Genomic DNA, 18,070 nt, shown 5'->3' with positions numbered 1-18,070 from the left:
AGATGTAATTCATAGTATAGTTGATTTCAGCTGCTTTGTGTACTGAAATCCAATGCTTATTCTTAATTACCCATCTGTATTTCTCTTCATTGCTCTTAATTTCATCTGTATCATTCCAAACTCTTGCTGCGGCAAATTAGGGTACATGTATACATATAACATCATGTAAGAAGGGACTGTAATTGTCCTTCAGAAATAGTCTTGACTTCAAACCTGAAGTTTTAAATGCCTGAAGGCACCTTTATGGCTGAATACTCGTTTCAAGATGAAAAGCTGATCTACTGAAACTGAACAGTGAATTGTGGAATTGAATTAAATGTGTCTCTTGAGTATTGGAGATGGCTGCAAGTTTTCTAGCTTTAGCATTTTAAATTGCATTTTTTTCAGCCTGGCAGCCCTGGTTGTACTTAAATTGTTAACTGAATCGAATGCTTCAAGTATCTTTGCAAAATGTACAGTTTTGAACCTTAGCATCTTTAAAATCCTGTTCTGTGTGCTCTTAAAATAAATTTTCTGATTTTAGAAGAGTCTTTTCTACTTGTGTATGTCATACATACTTGTAACAATCCTGTCCTGTCACGGGCGCAGCTGTAACTTCTCCATTACTGGTGGCATTCAGAGTTGCATCCTCAGTTCCATTAAAATATGAAACCCTTTGTATTGTCAGTAACAAAAAAGCTTCCATTAATGGAAGTTGCATTACCTAATCTGGATTTAAAAAGGGTGCATTTTGTTCTTTGATATCTTACCCATTTTAGAATCTCTGGAATGCGACACAGAGATGAGGAATGATATATCTGATTCAGAAAACGAAGTTCTTAGGATTTACAAACTCCCTTGACAGATGCTGTAAAAGATTGCTATTTGTTATGGGTTGAATAGTTCAAAAAGAAGAAAGATACATAGTTATATTGCATCCCAAAAGGTTCAAGAAGCTGGAGAGGGGAAGAAACTTACATAACATGAAGTATGCAAAATTAAAATAAGACGCAAAAGTGGTTTATTTTGTTGTGTGTGCTGGTGTTCCTGAAGTCTCACTTCTTGTGTCCTTGCTGCTTAATTACTTCCTGACACAGCTTCCATCTTCTGTGTTCTCATGTCCTCCTCTGTACTTCTTCAGTTCTGTTACTAGCTGATTTAAGATACTGCCTATCTTTTCTCTTAAATGGATAAAATCTCAGTGTCTGTCACTGCTGTTAGCAACAAGAGGAGTTGTCTTTGTCCCTCTGTAGGGCACTAACACTTTGTAGCCTGCTGCAGAAGCAAGTGCATTCCTGCCCACCAGCAGCAACGGTTCACAGTCTGGCCACCATAAACACAGCCGATGGGTTAGCCTAATTGCAGGCTTGGCACTGTGGCTGAATTGAATGTATGTGTTCGCCTATTCTACCCCAGTTTCAATAGGGTTGGAACAAAGGTGGTGGGGAGGACCGGGCACAAAGAGAGCTAGCTAACCTGTTATGATTGTTTGCCTCAGGGTACGAGAATGAGAGCTCTGAAATGGTTGCATGCTCTTAGCAGAGAGGCAGTAAAATACATCTGTGGGGGTGGAATAATTTTATAAATCATTCAAGCTTTCTCTGCAAGTGCTCATCTTCCTACAGCTTATTTAGCTATACTGCACTTAGCTATTTTCTATTTTTAATCTGCTTTAAGCTGCATATGTGATAATACTCTGGTTGCTGGTAAAGGTACACATAAACATGTGCTGTGCCTAATGCTTCTGTGTTGGAACTAGCAAGTATGAGTGCTTACAGCATAGTCATAAAACACATAAAAGACATTGACAACATGCATTGAAATAGAAAACACTAGTATATTTTTTTAACCTTTATAATTTTAATTTTCCTTGATTGTAATAATTCCCATAGTTGTTGTGGTTTATCTTCTAATAAAGAAACTTGTTCTAATTTTTGATCTTTTAATGACTCGATGTACATACTCGGGTCTAGTGATATGCTATTCCCATGGAGTTGAACCACTATTGACATTAATTTTTGTGGAAGGTACCATTTCCATTTGATTGAGAAAAGTATAGCCAGTAAATAATTCCTCTCCTTTTTTATTGAAAATTCATAAGGAACGGTTTTAAAGACTGAAGTAAAACTTAAATGAAATTAAATGAAAGCCACAAGGATTTGCTTGACTGATTTGAAAAACTAGGCGTGATATTTAATTGTGGTTCATATTTCTGATTTGTGTGTTAGAATCTGAGTGTTAAATTGATCTGCTTAAAATCCTGGTCAATAAATAATATGATGTGTTTACACATTTGTTGTGGCTCAGTCTGGACAGGCCACAATCTACACAGTCCCTTCAAGGCAGATAAAAGCTATTTGGGTTTGATATATTGACAATTTTGGAAAAAATATTGCCAAAATAGTGTTTGTCACATACAAGGGATAGCTGATCTCCTGTTTGCTTTTTTATATTTAAGGAGGAGACCATAAAAGATTCATCAGGTCAGGAAGATGAGACACAGTCATCTAATGATGACCCAGCACCATCTGTTGCTTCTCAAGATCCGCAGGAGATAATTCGCCCTCGTCGATGTAAATATTTTGATACAAGTACGTACAGTTTAGTACTAAGCACAGTAATCTCAATGTGATTGACCTTTGGTTAAGAACTGCTCGAGTTAACTAGTATTCTGTTTCTGAAATATGCATGTTGATACCTATAAACATTTGTTTGTTCTCTTTCATAACACTGTTCTTGATTAGCCTTATGCTCAAAATAATAGGCAACAAAAAAGTCCTATTTTTAGCTGAATGCTAAATCTTCTCTGCAGATAAGGGACTCTGTGTAAGGACAGTAGATATTCTTTCTTCTTGAAGGATTAAATTTGTGGAAATATATATATTTCTACAGTTTTGAAAAAGCAGGCTCTCAGACAGTGTAAATCCTTTCATGACACTACTCCGACTGTTGTAACAGTCCGGTTTATGATCCTGCAAACTGGTTTGTGTGGATATGCCCTTCAGAAAAATTTTCTTGTACATGGAGTCCAGGTGCAGTAAATGACTGTTTAGTATGGTATTACCTTACCATCGTCGTTTCAGCTGCCAGTTCATACTAAGGACATAGGTAAAAATACTTGCAAGTAGGAAATGAACTGTTCCAACTAGGTAATTGCTGCACAGTGTGTGATTATCGTGACAAGGCCTGGTGACACCAGTTTATGTACTCATTCAAAGAAGGTGAGAGTCCAACTGAAGGAAAAAGTAAAAACTGACATTTACTAGGAATAGAACCCCAGATTTCTTCAAGATCGCTAATACAGAAAACAAAAGCAATGAAATCTGAAAAAGGCCCATAGATTGCTAAACCTGAAATAATGAAGGGGGAGACAATGATGAAGAAAATTTGCTTCAAGAATTCCACATTTGATACTGTTGCCAGCATTGTGGACTGATTATTTTCTCTTGTTTTGTTTAAAAATTGGGTTTGCATCCGTTTGAGACCGTTGAGCTAGTGTTAACGTAGATGTCCCTTTAGAGAACTCTCATTTCTGTGGCAATCTTACTTAATGCGATCTGAACCTTTTAGTATTGAGCTGTCAGCAGGGCCATTTGGACAACAGGTATTTTACCTTTCTTTGATGGAAGTGACTGTCGCCGATGTTCCAGTTCCTCCTGTTCTATGTTTTAACAAACAAAAGTTAAAGCAAAGTTTCCTTATGTTACCTTATCCTTGATACTTAGTAGCCATGACATTGTAGAAATGCCATTTTCTAATCTGTAGTTTATTTTAATCCAAAAATGCCAGGGAACCTCAGCATGTAGCTGTGCAGAGGATTGCAAGTATCTTAAATGAACTCTATTTTTTAAATGTAGCATTAGCATAATGCAAGTGGATTGCATTAGGGTTTGGTGTTTTTACCATGTTCAGCTGTGAATAGAATGTAATTTAATGTACAAATAATTTTAGTGCTGATATTGTCACGCACTATACATAAACCAGATATTGCAGTTGCTTTCAGTACATTGTGAAAGGCAACTAGCCTATCTCATAAAGAGCTTAAAGTTTTTGTCAGTCCTTACCCAAAATAATCTATTTTAAATGCTGGTGTGCATCTCTGAGAAGTACATCCAAGCCTACTAAATCCCAGTAAGACTGAGAAAAGCACGCTTGCAGATTTCTCACACCTTGTGCCATAGTCTACCTTAAATTCAGTGACAGCTGCTGTAAGGGAAAAAGAACAGCAGTAACTAAGCTAGGAGCTCATTGAAAATGGTGTTGAAACCCATATGTGGATGCTGAACATCCACATAAAAATACTTCCAGAAAGTAACTGTTTGTAGTAAATTTGGATGTGGATCACCTCAACTGCTTTGAAGCTGGGTGAGGGAAAGCAAATTTTAATTAGGTAGTAGTAAAATTGATGGATGTATTCATTTGTGCCTTTAACTTTTCAGAGCCTGTTGTGTATCTTAATCCATTCTAAACGTGAACGTTGGGTGGGTCATTTTTTAAAGTTGTCAATACTGAAACATTTAGTATTGTCACTAAAACTGCCATTTGCACTTCCGTGGTGTTAGATAAGATGGCAGTGAGTCTGAGCAGGGCTGCTGTGCGGCTGGAGGCTGGTGGGATGAGAGGCTGGGCTCATGTGCCCCCATCACCCTTGCTGTGGTGCCCCAGGAGCTGGCTGTGACATCCCAGGCCCCCTCGGTCAGCCCGCTTTGCTGGTGGCTGGTGTTGGTGTCCACGGGCCCCATCACAGCTCATTTTGTGTAAATGTTTGAACAATTTCTTGTAGATAGTGAAATAGAAGAGGAATCTGAAGAAGATGAAGATTACATTCCCTCAGAAGACTGGAAAAAGGTAAATACTAAGCGCTGTTAAAAAAGTCTGTATTTCATGAATAATAAGTTGATCTGTTACCTAGTAACTCTGAGCTCTATAGATCACCCAAATCCTCTCCAGTTTTTCCCCATAAATATGAGAGTTTTGATAGTAAGAAGTCTTAGAGACCTCCCCAAATAGTCAAAAATCAATTTCCATATAGTGCCTGTTAACTGTGTTTTTAGATTTTGAACAATGAAAGTTTTAACGGGTAAAAAAAAAATATGGTCATTCTCTTGTTTGCTAACAAAAAACATGACGGCTGTGGTTGCTTAACTTCTTGTTTCTGTTATTTCAAAACAGGAAATCATGGTGGGCTCTATGTTTCAAGCTGAAATTCCAGCTGGCATATGCAAATACAAAGAGAATGAAAAAGGTGAGACTTTTTGAGGTTATTTTCTAATGGGGAGAAATAAAAGATTTGATTGATGTCATGTGTCTTGCAAAATAAAAGAGCTCCTTCAAGTGAAAAATAGAACCATCATCTCAACTGTAGTTCATCCTGTACTTCACCATCAGAGCTGGAGTCTCGGAAGGGGAAAAGAAAGATTATATTGCTGGCCTGTTGCCTATTGAACCCTTGGAATACAAGAATGCCTATAGAATACAATATATATTGTATTCTAATTTGGTAATGTACACAAGCTTTCTATGTAGCTTATGTTAACCTCTTCACCTAGTATATCTAGTTTATGTAAAACAGAATAGATAATAAAGAAATTGTGTTGCTGGAATTGGGTTAACACGTTAAAAGAGGCAAAATGGTACCATCAGCTTTAATTTTCATGTTGTATAACTGTTCAATCAGTATTAAAGAACCTCTTGTTCTACTTCTGGATTTTTTTCCAGGAACTTTTTCCTCCCTCACAACCAGAGCCTTTGGCTGTATGCTGTCAATATAATCAAGTCAGGAAAGGTAGACCCAGTTTAAACCCAGCTGTGAGCTTAAAAGAAGGCAATTTTCCTGCTTATTCAGCCCATTACTAAGAATTTGTTTACACTGCAGGTCAGTTTGAGACTGTGGCTTTTGTAGGTTTATATAAGTTAGTTTTTAACCTAGCTAGCACAAACCTCGGTGCCTTCCTAGAATCTGAGTATAGACTCAGGTAGTAGCAGTTGTCTTGCTTCGAGCTCCAGGTTGCGGTAGCCACGCTGCAGCCTGATCTAGCTAGAAACTGTCTAAAAAGAGCATCAGTCCTGCTGTTGACTTAGAGCAGACTCACACTGACGCATTCTGTCAGCTCTGGACTTCATAGCCAGAAAGGTTGAAGAGAACGTGATTTAAAACTACGTGAAAAGTCAGGGGCTTCCATTAAAAATAGAAAATGGCAAATCAGAACACAGCAGCTTTTTAGCTGTGAAGAAGTTGCTCTTTGCATGCTTTCGTGCTTCTGTCTGAAAATAGAGCTTGAACTACATATTTGCCTGAGATGCAGTAAATTATGCTTTACTGGTCAGTCACCTGCTTTTCCTGATATTTACTCAGCTGTAAATGGCTTCTGGCCTCCAATAATAAAAAAGATATAGCTGCTTTCTGCATTGCAGTAACCTATATAAAACAGTTCTTCATAGTCTTGCACGCTACTCTTTGCAGAACGGAGAACCTACGTCATGGGCAAAAACCATTGAGGGGAAGAGTTAGGGCTACTCTAGTTTTATATACCAGTGGGGTTTTATATCTTCTGCCACTTCTTTCCTTTCTGCTGTGTTTTGGATGTAATCTTTGACAGAATTCCAACTGGAATGTTAATGAAGCTTAAAAAGTTGAAAAATAAATGTCCAAGACTATGTATTTAGTACTTTCATGTACATATCCCATCATCTGAGTTGTTCTCTAATGAAGGGGAAATTCTAATTGTAAAATTCCCAGACACTAAGAAGGCTAGTCCTTTCATATCCAGTCCCATAGGCAAAAGCTCAAAAATGCTAGAACTCTTTAAGAATAACCACATTGCTTTTCAGAATGTGTTCTGACATGCTGTTGTGAGGAAAGAACGACCGTGTAATCTGCACTAAGCTAATTACAGTGGACTGGCTCTCTGAGAAGTATGCCTGGAGACCAAATTAGCTGCTACTAAACAATTTCAGGTTATGAAAAATCTACAGAATTAAAAGATATGTTTTCAGAAGGCTTGGACTTGAAAACCGAAGGATAGCTCTGAAAACTGAAAGGTGCTGAAGCTGCTTTGAGACTTACTGACTGCTGTCATCCATAAACGTTGCAGCGTACTTGGCTTGCATCATTAAGGGTGGCTTAGAACCAATTATGAGTTATCTCCTGAAAAGAATTGTTGCTTCTGCTGGAGTTTGTATCCCAAGATGCCTAGAATCTTTTTCTTAAATGATCAACCAAACGTCAGATTAGGACTAGCTTTGGGGGAAAAAAAAAAAAGCTCCCAGAAAATTGCTGGGAGCTGTTTCCAAAGAGTATGTAATTTGTAAAATGGAGCTGTCTGTCTTTGCAAGACACTTACTAATTTTCCTTACCAGTTTTGGTTTTTTATTTGTAGTCTACTTTCACATTAAAAATAATTTTTTTCAAGTGGAGATGTACCTAGCTGCCACTCTGACCTTTCCACCTGCACGGAATGCTACCGTATCTTCCCTTCCCGTGCTGCCCACGCCTTACCAAGTGTTCGCTCCTTCTTTCTCTTGTCGAGTAAGAGTCAAAGGTGCTCACTGAGCTAATGGAATCAATGTTAAAGTTACTTTCTTGCTTGTTTTTGTAAGGTTATCTTTCATTAAGGACTGAGACACAAGCAAGGTCTGGATACTTTCCTGATTCTGTTTAATAACCTGAATTTTGCTTTATTTTGCTCTACTGGTATTTTAATCCTGTAAAGCTTGTAGGTTCTTCAAAATAAAAATGGGAGATAATTCAGAGGATATATCATTTGGGCATGCTCCTCCCATTAATTTCCATTTACTGTGGCTTCCCTGGTCTGAAAGCTCATGCAAAAGCTCTGAAAAAACAGTTTAGATTTGGTAGTATTAAAATTCAGCAATCTTTACCGGAATGATTTTGTTTTAGAAAGTGTTTCTTGGAAGTAGTAGGAGGGTCTTAGCAAAGTTTCCTTTGAGGAGCTGTTTGACTTCAGAATGTCTGGCATCTGGGTGTCATCTTCCCTGGAGAAGCAGTGGACCTTGTTGCTGGCTTTTGCCAGCCATGTCATTAGCTGAGACTTTTATATTTAGTGGTCCAGACACCTGGTAGTGGTTTCAGCACCATTTTTGGTGGTGCGTGTTTTGGTTTTATGCGACTGATCCTAATTGTCTTGCAAGAAGACAGATATAATTAGTTTCTGAAATAGTTTTCCATGTCTGCTGGCTGCCATCAGCAAAACCGCGCTGCTTAGGGAAAAGGCACGCTGGATGGATCGTTCGGGGACTGTAGTTCAGGGGTAGTGCTGCTACCTCGTGATTTGAGAGGCTTCAGGAGGGGGACAGGGCAGGTGGAGTTTCTGGAGTTTCATAAATGGGTCCTAGAATCTAGAGCACTGATTATGCCAGAGGTTTGAAGACAATATAAGGTAGAGTATCCTAGTCATTTGGATCACTGCATTTGTGAGACTATCTCTTACCTGCCTTGTGTGTGTTCTGGCTTAATGTTGGTGCTCTAAGGACCTTCCAAGGTTTCATAATCACTAGCCTTGTAAGAGAGAATAACTTCTATATTGTTGTTTTAGCTTGCTTTTCTTTTTCCTATGGTTAATTCAGTGTATGAAAATGATGACCAGCTGCTGTGGAATCCTGACTTCTTACCAGAAGATAAAGTGATTGAGTTCCTAAATGAAGCATCAAGGCGTACGGGTGATGAGAAAGGCCTAGATGCAATTCCTGAAGGATCACATATTAAAGATAATGAGCAGGTATATAAGAATAATTAGGATTTGTAGTTTAATATTGCAGAATTAATTATCCCTTTATTTTATTTTATTTTATTTTATTTTACTCCCAAAATTTAAAATTGCTTTTGAAATAGCTTTATTATTCCTTATGGAAATAGAAATGTGATGGGTTTTTTTCCTCTTTGCACAAATATTAAACTGTTAACTTAGGCTTAACAGTGCTTGATGTATCAGTGCATTATTTTATAAATAAATAATTGTGTATGAATGAGTTCTGTTCTTTCAGTTACAGATTTTTTTTAAAGCTATATGAATGCATACGTATTTTTTTTCTTCATACAAAAAACCCCATTAATTTTACGAATGTGTGCAGCGGGTGAAAATATTAAAATACTTTACTTGGCTGTATACTTGGATGTGTAATTAGAGATTTGGAAATTTAAACAGAGGAAATATGTCTTTGTACTGTCTTAAATTATATTACATTCATTCAAAGAGTTTATTTTTAATCTTTTCTTAATAGGTGTTAGTGATTTACTAAGTATGCTTCCGTGGAACAACATAATTGAGTGGTATCTAGAATGTTAAATGTGTGTCTTTTCATCTTTCCAGGCATTGTATGAACTGGTTAAGTGCAATTTTGATACTGAAGAATCATTACGAAGGTTGAGATTTAATGTCAAAGCAGCCAGAGGTGAGCATACACTGAAAGTTAAGTTTATATTGTGGAACTCCTTTTATTGGTCACACAGGTATCGGGTTTTGCTGTCAGGAGGCTGAGCTTGACTGCATGTAAGCCTTCAGTATCAGTCCCATTTAAATGCGACCGTCAGTGAATCTCTTATTGTTCTCTGAGAGAATGGAATTAGCAGATGTAGTATACACGGGTACATGCTCAAAGAGGGCGTGTAAATTAACTTCCTGTCAGGAGAGCTTGATATTTATATCTGTGACTTTAATAAGAAGTAAAAATTTAAAATTACTTCTTAGCAACTGCATCGTGCATTTCTCGGGCATTTTGTTCTTTGTTCTTCTAGGCCTTTTCAGGCATCAAAGTTAATGGAACAAACATAAAATATAAAATTAAATAATTCACAATCCTAAATAAAGGAGAACAAGCAGCTAAAGCTTTTATTTAAAAACGTATAACACTAAAAAGACTCTGCTCTTAAAGATGCTTTTGGAGCCTTAAGCATTTCCTGTTTTGGTATTGACCTTTATACTCAAAGGAACAAGAAACTAAGAGAAGGCACAAGTTATTTTCCTTGCACATTAATCTGTTGGTTCTGCTTTCAAACCTGTGGCTTCTCCAGAGTTTGCTGTGCAAATCACAAGACAAGAATGATCAAATAGAGAAGACTAGTTTGTTCTCCCACTGTTTTAATCCTTATTTGTTCGTGACCTTAAGAATCAATAAGGCCAAATTATATTAAGTTCTTAGAAGTGTGGCTGAAAGTTATTAGGGGTTTATTCTGGCTTCAGGGGGGCCAAGATTTCCCACCCGACAGTGTGAGCAGCACAGTTGCTTTTTCTGCCTAACTGGAACTAACAGCCTATCATTGCTTGCTCTCGCCAGCAGTAAAGCTCATCTCATCCCTCATTCCTTTCCCCCTGCTTCTTCCAAATACCAGCAGCCAGTTTGAGTCCACAATATGGACTCCTTCGTGCTGTGTCCTGCCTTGAAGGATACCTGCTTCCTGTGGTTCTAGGGGCAGAATGGCGGGACCAAGTTCCTAAGCCCTTCTTCCTCTTCCTGCTGCCGAGTTATTTCCCCCATGCGGCAGGGCTGGAGTTACGTACCATTTATAACAGTCCCTACCGCCTAGCTACTTAAGGCAGCCAAGTTTCCCACCTACTCAGTGGAAGGGAGAAATTTCATTTTTGTCCTCGTAAGTGAAATTTCTGGAGGTGGTTCTCATTTAGTCAGCAGATGGTGTAAGAAACTTGAATACCACGTATGTTTTCTGTCACTTAAGTTTTCTTTTGTTGGCCGTATGCTTTTTTGTTAAGTATTTTCTTTATTGCATTTCCTCGCTATAGAAGAATTATCTGTTTGGACGGAAGAAGAATGTAGAAACTTTGAACAAGGACTGAAAGCCTATGGCAAGGATTTTCATGTGATTCAGGCAAATAAGGTAAACACTGATTTTAAGTGTAGTTCTCACATTTTTTTACAGCAATGTAGTTGTAAATAAATTCTTATCCTCAATTTCCTTCACAAATTACCATATTTACTTCCTCTAATTTTTACCACATATATGTTCAAATTGGTTTGTCAAGTCCAGAATCCTCTGTAACTGTGAACCCTAAGTTCAGAAAAGTGCAAAAATCCTGCTGTGCATACAGACAGGGAGATCTGCATCCCTAGAGTCGTACTCTGCTCTTGAATAGACTGGTGAAACAGACTCGAATATTTCTCCTGAAGTTGCTGCTTGCGGCACCTCACGATATCTTCAGTATTCTTAGAAACACTATTAAACTTTGCATTTCAGTTTCTGGGCCTCTGAAATTTTGAGTCAATGGTTTCCTCTATTTCCTATGTTGTATAAAGAAGCACTGACTTTGAATTTCACACCTTCTGATTTAAATGGTAGCTTTTTGCCAAAAATGTATTTAAATTCATCAAAATTTGCATGGCACATATTTCCTAGGTACGAACAAGATCAGTTGGTGAGTGTGTAGCATTTTATTACATGTGGAAGAAATCAGAGCGTTATGATTTCTTTGCGCAGCAGACCCGATTTGGAAAGAAGAAATACAATCTTCATCCTGGTGTAACGTAAGATGTACATTATTTTTATGTGCTTTTACATGTTGGATCTAAATCTTTATTTTATACTGCTCTAATTTGAAATGGTATGACAAGCTAGGGATTCCATAGTCCCAATTTGCAGCAGGAAAACAGCCAAGGTGTAAGAAAAGCTTACTAGTGCGTATAATGCAATTTCTAAAATATGTTTATTTGGAATAAGGCCAACAATTTGCATTGAACAGCTATTTAATTGAGTTTGTTTTCTGTTGAAGTGTTTCACAAATGTAACATTTCTGCTAAAATATGTGGAATTTTTTAAATGCTTGTTTTACTTTGTTTTATACAAAGGCGTTAGTCACAAGTTTCGGGTGGGATTTGTGGTACATGCTGTAGTATACAGCATGTTATATGTCTTGAAATGTATTGTTTGGCAAGAATTCCGGCCAACACAGTACCCTATACTAGGGCTTTTTTGGGTGTGTATAGCTCCTTTCTCCATTCACGTCTCTGCTAGGCAAAGAGGGAGATGTCTGTGCGTAGCTGTGTGTTTTCCTCCCTCAAATCTGAGCAAGTGAGCCAACGTATTCTTCTGCCCTTCATTCCAATGCTATGATTTTAGTATCCCACTCTTTCCGCTGACGTTCTCCAAGTCTTTTTACTATTATTTTTTCTTCTCATTTGTTCCTGGCTTCTCTGTTGAACCTTCTTTTTAATATGATTGTTTCTTTAAACATTTTAGAACTGTGTGTTGGACCACTGAAGTGAACTTGCAGTATGCCATTAAGGGTTGCCATCTGTGGCTTTGTGAAGTAGATTGTTACAGAGAAGCACCCAGAGCTGCTGGATTTTCTTAACCAGTTGTCAGGGACTGTCTTGTCTCCCCCTCTTCCTCCACCTGGGCTGTTTTTTTTTTTCCGTTTTTGCCCAAATTAGTAGACATTTTTGGTTGTTAATCACGTAAAACATTCTCTGATTTCTTTTGCAGTTGACTGCATATGGTGATCAAAAGTGGTGTCGTTAAGGATCGTATTTGTCTGTTCTTGAATGTTTTTGCAGATAGATGTGGGGATTTAGGGTGCAGTATCAGTTCCAGAACAATTATGTGTGAGGATATGCTGTTTCTGGAATTAATCCAGACTAATACCATATGTAGAAGGGCTTTTACCAACCAGCCTTGTTTGTTTAAATCTTTCATAAGAGATTTACTATTAGTGACCTAAATTGTAGGACTGTAATAGATATCAGATATGGAAATGTCTTATCTTTAACTCTGAAGTTTTTAATTTGCTTTTTACTTTACCCCTTTTGGGGTTGTATGTGCCAAAACTTATTTACTTTAATACTGTTATCACTGCCGCAGCAAACTGCAAGAGCTTAGTATGAACCTGCCTGAGAGCATCACCTTGAAAACACAGTGCACAACATCACAGCGTGTCGAAGTTTCTGCTTGTGCATGGCTTCATGGGGCTTAGCATAAGCACAGGCTGAATTTATATAAGCTGGCTGCAGTGATTGGCCAACAAATGTGTAGTCGCTGTGGACAAACCATACACAGGCCAGTTAGGACAGGAGATCTTGAAGTTGTTAACTTTGCAAGATGAGTCTGTGCATTTCAGAAGATATAAAATGAGAATTGGTCACACTTGCACTATATGCAGTGAGTATTTTTGTACAAGTAACACCAATCCTTTACACAGCAAGGGCAATGCTGAACGTGCTGTTTCTGTTGTGTAGCGATTATATGGACCGTCTGCTGGATGAAAGTGAAAGTGCTGCTTCCAGTAGAGCTCCGTCCCCTCCTCCTACGACTTCCAACAGCAGCACCAGCCAGTCCGAAAGGGAAGACAGCACAACCAGCAACAGTAATCAGAATGGTAAGTGCGTGCCCTGTCCCTCCTCAACAGAGTTGCCGAATCATCAGAGACGACAAGCCAAATGAGAAGTTTGGCTTGCCTCTCTAAAAACAAGTCTGTTTTAGTTGTAAATATTTTCCAAGGTATTAGCAGCTTTAAGTTAAAAATGTTTTTAAAAAAAGCTACGTGTTTGCATTTAGCCAGTGGTCACATACTGCAGATAAATCTCCACTAGAACCTTCCTTTTAGACGTAAACAATGTGTTATTGTCTTCCCCATGCTAGTGTAGTGTAATGCTAACTTTGTGAGGAGTCCCGTGCAGGATATTTAAAACAACTGAGAGAGGAACTGGGCTATTGTGCAGCACACTAGTGCTTCTCCAGTGCTTGGCTCAGGAACACCGTTAGCTATTCTTCCCAGACGTGGGGCACTGAAGGGCAGTTAGGAATGGGAGAAGAGCCAGGGCATGATCACTCGTGAAGGAAGAAAACCTCAAAAGCAAGGGACAGTCGTTCTGAAGGAGCTGAAGTGAAAGCAGTAGCAAGAGGAGGGAGGAGTTTGGGGGCTGAATCAGATTGTGAAAATTGAGTGGAAGCTACGGAAACTGCCCAGGTGAGGACAGTCTACCTGCAGCTTGTACAGTTACGGGATTCCAGGACATTTTCTTGGCTGCTATTGCTTGTCAGGGCTTCCATAAACTCCGTCGTGATAAGTCTGTCATTTGTATGCAGATAAATCACTCGTTCGTCGCACGGTGAGGTTACGGAGAACGGTACTGGCTTTTTAGTTCAATGAGACTAGTTAGACTTCTGCTTTATTGACCTATCACGGATTGTTCTGTTACTGCTTACGCTTCTATTCTCTTTCTTACGGTGTGTCTCTGTAACGCAGGGGTGTCTGCTAATGGGCCAGGTGAGATACCAAATAAAGATGAAGCAAAAATTGAAGGATTGCATATAAATGGACCTACCAGTGGCAAGAAAACACCTCACACTGATCTGGATACAAATGGGTATGAAACTGAAAACCTTTCCATTGACCCAAAACTTGCTCATTCAGCTTCAAGAAATGAAAATGATTTTGAAGAAAAAAACGAAAGACCTCTAAAAAGAAGAAGAATTAACAGCAATGGAAAAGAGAGTCCAGGTTCTTCAGAGTTCTTCCAAGAAGCAAACTCACATGGGAAGCTTGAAGAACTAGAAACTTTGGATGACTGAATACTAGGAGCTGATTTTATTCCTTGGAGTAAATTTTGGGTGTCTAAAATTTTCAGGGTTGATGGGTTACCTTACAAAATCCAGTTCCGTAAAACAATCTGCTGAGATTTTTTCTAATACCTTCTAGTTAGCTCTTAAGATCCGATTATTTGTTTTTTTCAGTGCTGAAACACAGCAGGAGAATATTTCATTTCTCAGAGCTGGCAACTCTAGTTCTGGGAACTCTAAGGCTCTTAAAAATATTTGAGAAACAAATCAGTTGAGTTTCTGCAAAAAATAGATTAAAGAAACTCCTGTGTGTACTACGCTATTTAAGCATTGTACAAGTGAACGAAGCATCCTATTTGAAGCGGGGCGCTGGTGCAAATGTCGCAGGAAGTTAAAATGAAATACAGAGTGCCAAGACACGTCAGAGTAGGCACAGAGACTTCCACTCGTGCTAGCGAGAGAAAAGTGTCATCCCATTGTTAAGGAACCCTTATGAATCCTGAAAGTTATGAGCACAACTATTTTTATATATAGAAGTTTTAAAAGGTAAATAAATAAACCAGGTCAGGTTTGTGTATGTAAAATTGTTGACATCAATGATGTCTTTCCATATTCTTTATCTGGGCTAAAGAAATACATTCTGTATTTTTCCAGATTTCTTTGTAGCCTTTGAAAGATTTTTACAGTACTTATGTCTTGATTGAACTGTCCTTTCTTAAAACAAAAGCTTGTATAATTTTCTTAACTTGTATAGTTGGTAAACTTTTATGAGAGAATTGATATCCTGAGTCTAATGTCAGCTTCATTTTATTTTGCTGAAGTCTTTTTCTAAAAAAAAAAACCAACAAAAAAAACCCCAAACCAAACCAATTGACTTAAAAAATGCTTATTAGTCACCAACATGTTATTTTCTTCTCGGAAAACAGTAAACATCATCAAGAATGGTTAGAAGTCATTTGATTCTGAAAACACGATTTTTCTTACTTCTGTTTTTTTGGCAAATAGCGATGCTAAAAATGTGTTAAGCACGATGCTTGCATTGCACAAATTTTCTTGCTTTCATTATACATTTTCTCATTTTATTTTGAGCTCCGATAAATTTCACGTCAGCCAAATGCTTAAGTTTACTAACCCTTGTTTGCCGAGATGGGGTGTTAGCCTATCCGTTGATTCATTGTCAGTCTATCTGTCATCTTCTACATTTCACTGAGCGCAGGAAGGGTAGGAAGTGGGTCAAGTGATTCTGGCTGCACAGGTTAGAAATGGAGGTGCAGCTGGTAACCTGAATTTCGGAAAATTAGTGGACCTTGTATGGGTGGGCATTTCAGTGGGAGCAGAAACACCACGTACGCATACTTGGTACAGCACATACACATGTATGCATTCAATATAGAGATTCACCTGGGTAAGAAGTGAGAGTAGGTATGGATAACTCTTAAGATTAAAGTGCGAGAAACCAGAATTCTTTATAAGTGCGTGTGGAGGGGGTGATGCTCACTGTCCCACTAGCGTAATTTGACAGTTGTTGACGTAGGGTTTACATCCATGAAATAGAAAGATTTTTAATACAGGTGTTTTGGGTTTTTTTCTTTTTCTTTTTTTTTAAGCCACAGCTACACATCTGCTATATTAAAAATAGGAAAAATTGTTCATTTGTATAATTTATCATCTTATCTCCTCCTCCTGTGGCTTACAGGAGTGCTGTTAATTTTCAATTGGTTATTTTCACTTGAAGTTTATGAGTCTTTACGATTCCAGTTTTAAATGTACGGTCCTATGGTTTGAAACGAATGTATCAACCGAAAAAACCCAACTGCTAAGGGGTTTGCTTTGTTTTCTGCTTCAACTACGTGTACTTGGACTTTATGGTCATTAATGAGCCAAATCCTCTGGATCCGGCGTGGCTCCATCCCGGTGATGAGTTACTGGAGTGTATTAACCTGCTGTTCCCAGAAATGGGGTGAATGATCCCTTCTAACTGGCTCAGCTGATGTGCAGAAGGTGACGTCTGCCTAGAATTAGACAGCAGTTTATGTGGAGAGGCATGTCAGTACGGTTCGTTAACATATGGCCTGCATTAATCAATTAATTAAGGGATTGCTTTAGGAAGAGGTTGCTGTTAATTTTACAATCTGGTTTATTAACGGAAACCCAAAGTATCCCAGCCTTATATCAAAGACGGTCTTGAGACGGTTTCAGACGGAGGGTAGTGCAGTGCTTCTAAGAGTCTTTGCAACTAGAGTCCTATTTTCAATTTTATTTTTATGCGTTTTTGTTTGCAACTTGGAAATGCTTCCACAAATTTATAGGAAAGTTTATAAGTAAATTGTCTCAGGCTTGTGTGTGAAATAGAGCACTGTGTATATTTTCAGGAATATTGCTTTGTTTTTTCTCTTACCTTTTTTTGGTGATACGTAGGTGAGACCTGACATTCCATAATCAACAAATATGTAATGCTCAGCTAGACTTTAAGACTATTTAATTATAATTTACATTTTGTTTATGCTGGTGTTTTATACAATACTTTGTTCATGTTCTTCAAAATGCAGCCACTATAACTTCGTAAGTCATTGCACTACTAAAGCTATTTAAAATTCTAGAAAGATAGTAACGTTGATTTCATTTGAAAAGCTTTCCGTACAGTTTGGAGCCCCGAAGCGTTCGAACGCCTTTCCAAACTGTGGTGAAAAGGTGACAACTTGCACGTGACACGGGGGTATGTTTCTCAAGCACTATCGTGACGGGTTCAGCTGGAGCGGGTGTCCTGGATTCATTTAAGACTGTGCCTGAACGGCGAATCCAGTTCGACAGCATAAATCCTTGCTTGGGCTTTCTAAAGGATTAAACGTGATACTAAAAAAAAACACCACACACACACAAAATTTACAAATTAGTTTTATACGTTTTTCCACACATAGTAATTTTGCACTGTTAGTAATTCCCTTCTCTTATCCCCGCTCCCTGTCTGCAATTCTGAAAAAAGCTTATTAAAATATTTTTTTAAACATAACTGTCTGCATAAAAAAAATTCCTGAGTTCTTTGCTGAAATCAGCGGGTAGAGTATTTCTGCTGACAGAGGATGTGAACACCCCATCCCGCTGCAGCAGTGCGGGAGTGACTCTGTTACTGCTGCGGGGAAAACCGCAGAAACAAAATACCCTTGTCTGGGGGGTTTGAGAAAGAAACTTGGAGCCGTTTCTTTCCTTCCCCGAAAGCGGGTGGCTCTCGCACCCTTCTTCCCTAACGCTTTCCCAGGGCCGGTCGTGGACGAGGGTGAGAGGGGGTGTGGGGGGGTTCTGTATGCTTTAATGCAAAGGCAGCGTAATGTCAAGGAGGAGAGAGAAGAGAGCGAGTTTAGGACTAGGAGAGGCGGCGGTGGGTTAGCCGTGAGTTACAACGGGACAGTTATTTTTACTTCTAATTTTTATTTCTAAGTGGAAGGCCGGCTAAGTCCCAAGGCTGCCGTTAGTCCCAGCAGCAAGCCATCCTGCTGACTCGGGGGCTGTCGGGAGCAAACGTGCACCTGGTTCCCGCCCCGGGCACGCCAGCTCGCCCTACGCAGG

General features: G+C 38.7%; 1 protein-coding gene across 7 annotated transcripts in view; it reads left to right on the top strand.

The window, feature by feature from the left end:
- Positions 1-17,510, top strand: part of MIER1 (MIER1 transcriptional regulator) — a 44,041-nt gene extending 26,531 nt beyond the window's left edge. For 4 of the 7 annotated variants that reach the window (XM_072868583.1, XM_072868581.1, XM_072868582.1 and 1 more), the window contains 9 exons: positions 2,438-2,570; positions 4,763-4,827; positions 5,152-5,224; positions 8,566-8,717; positions 9,309-9,390; positions 10,737-10,831; positions 11,348-11,475; positions 13,183-13,322; positions 14,193-17,510. In XM_072868583.1, coding sequence (XP_072724684.1) covers positions 2,438-2,570; positions 4,763-4,827; positions 5,152-5,224; positions 8,566-8,717; positions 9,309-9,390; positions 10,737-10,831; positions 11,348-11,475; positions 13,183-13,322; positions 14,193-14,518 — 1,194 coding nt within the window. In that variant the 3' untranslated portion in view covers positions 14,519-17,510. The remainder of the gene's footprint in view (positions 1-2,437; positions 2,571-4,762; positions 4,828-5,151; positions 5,225-8,565; positions 8,718-9,308; positions 9,391-10,736; positions 10,832-11,347; positions 11,476-13,182; positions 13,323-14,192) is intronic. The other 3 variants (XM_072868579.1, XM_072868580.1, XR_012043539.1) reach the window with 2 other exon arrangements.
- Positions 17,511-18,070: the final 560 nt, after the last annotated feature.

The sequence above is a fragment of the Ciconia boyciana genome, chromosome 7 (assembly GCF_034638445.1).
Source record: "Ciconia boyciana chromosome 7, ASM3463844v1, whole genome shotgun sequence".
Lineage (NCBI taxonomy): Eukaryota > Metazoa > Chordata > Aves > Ciconiiformes > Ciconiidae > Ciconia > Ciconia boyciana.
This window is presented reverse-complemented; position numbering and strand designations above follow the sequence as displayed.